General features: G+C 53.7%; 1 protein-coding gene across 1 annotated transcript; it reads left to right on the top strand.

The window, feature by feature from the left end:
- Positions 1-475: 475 nt before the first annotated feature.
- On the top strand, positions 476-988 carry LOC136524422 (uncharacterized mitochondrial protein AtMg00810-like). Its single transcript, XM_066517808.1, has 2 exons — positions 476-790; positions 947-988. Exons 1-2 carry the CDS (start codon positions 476-478, stop codon positions 986-988), a joined length of 357 nt encoding a protein of 118 aa, XP_066373905.1.
- Positions 989-1,703: the final 715 nt, after the last annotated feature.

Here is a 1,703-nt window from a genome sequence, read left to right as displayed (position 1 = left end):
GAAGGACTAGCGCGTCCATCAACTGGACGTAAAATTAGCCTTCCTCAATGGCGAGCTAGCGGAGACGATCTTTGTTAGGCAACCTCCGAGATTCACCATCAAGGGAGCGGAGCACAGGGTGCTCTGACTGCGTAAGGCGCTCTACGGGCTGCGATAGGTCCCGCGAGCGTGGAACGCCAAGCTTGACGCCATGCTGGCCGAGCTTGGGTTCACATGGTGCGTAACCGAGCATGTGCTCTACATGCGGCGATGGGGGAAGGAGGAGCTCATTGTCGGCATATATGTGGATGATTTGATCATCACCGACGCGTGTGCGGAGGACATCGACAACTTTAAGCGCGAGATGGTGGCTTGTTTTTGAATGAGCGATCTTGGCGCGCTCTCCTACTATCTTGGCATCAAAGTGAAATAGGGGAAGGAGGCGCTCACGCTTGGCCAGAGCGCGTATGCCTCAAAGTTGTTGGAGCGGAGTGGCATGGCTGAGTGCAAGCCGTGCGTGACTCCAATGGAGGAGTGGCTGAAGCTGACGAAGGCCAGTACCATGGCAAAGGTAGATGCAACACTCTACCAGAGCATCGGCAGTGGTCTGCGCTACCTAGTACACACGAGACTGGACATTGCGTTCACCGTGGGCTACGTCGGCCGCTTCATGGAGGATCCCCGAGAGGATCACTGGGCTGCAGTGAAGCGACTGTTGCGCTACATCAAGGGGACGATGGATCATGGGATCGTCTTCCCCAAGATCAGCGGAAGTAGGCTGCAGCTTACTATGTTCAGCGATGCAGACATGGTGGGGGACATCGACGGACGGCGGAGCACCTTGGGCGTTGTCGGTGTTTCATACAAGCACCGGCAAGTAAATTTATAGTAATGTGTGTTAGACTCGGATGGTGCGCTAAAGGACACAAGATTTATACTGGTTCGGGCTGAATATCTCTACGTCCAGTTTGTTGCTGCTCGTGTTATTAGCACCGTGAATGGTTCGTAGTAGGGGATACAAACAATCAAGAGAGGACAAGTCCCAAGTCTCTGATGGAAGGGTCGAAAGGAGGCCAAGAGCTTGGTAGTAGCTTGACTGTGTGTGTGTCTTGTGTCGTTCGGTCTCTCTTTGTTGGAGGAAGTGCATCCCCTTTTATAGATAAAGGGGACGGCTTTACAAGGGTGAGGACTTAGGACGCGTACTCCACCTAGCCTTGTGGCTCACGTCTACCCAGCTCGGTTATCCATTCTGATGGGTGTGAAAGGATGATAAGCGCCTACAATATTGTCGATGCCCCTATAGAATGTTAGGATGTTTGCAGAATACTGCCTTGTGTAGGGTATGGGCTGCAGTACAGTGGTTTTGACTTATGAACCTTGCCCAGCCTTGCTCCGCACGTCTTCTAGCTCCTATGAGTCTCTGTCGGAGGGACACGGGGTCGGGGTCCGGAGTAGCGCTGTGGGCAAGGTCCTTTGATTGGGTGGACCCGAGGGGTCGGGAAGCGAGCGTCGCTCCCTTGGGTCCATAACGTGGTGATGGCATGTCCGTCCTTCATGGAGATCACAGATCCTTTTCTAGAGTGTAGTGGTTGTCGTATATCTTCATTGGGTTCTATGTCCCAGAGCTGAAGGCGGCGCCTACAACTCTATAGGGCGAGGAGCACACGCTTGCAATACCTTTTGGGCTCTATGGCACCCGGAAGGGTCTAAAGCACCCGTCCAGT

The sequence above is a fragment of the Miscanthus floridulus genome, chromosome 18 (genome assembly GCF_019320115.1).
Source record: "Miscanthus floridulus cultivar M001 chromosome 18, ASM1932011v1, whole genome shotgun sequence".
In the NCBI taxonomy this organism is placed as follows: domain Eukaryota; kingdom Viridiplantae; phylum Streptophyta; class Magnoliopsida; order Poales; family Poaceae; genus Miscanthus; species Miscanthus floridulus.
Note: the sequence above shows the minus strand (reverse complement) of the source record. Positions and strands in the feature narration are given on the sequence as shown.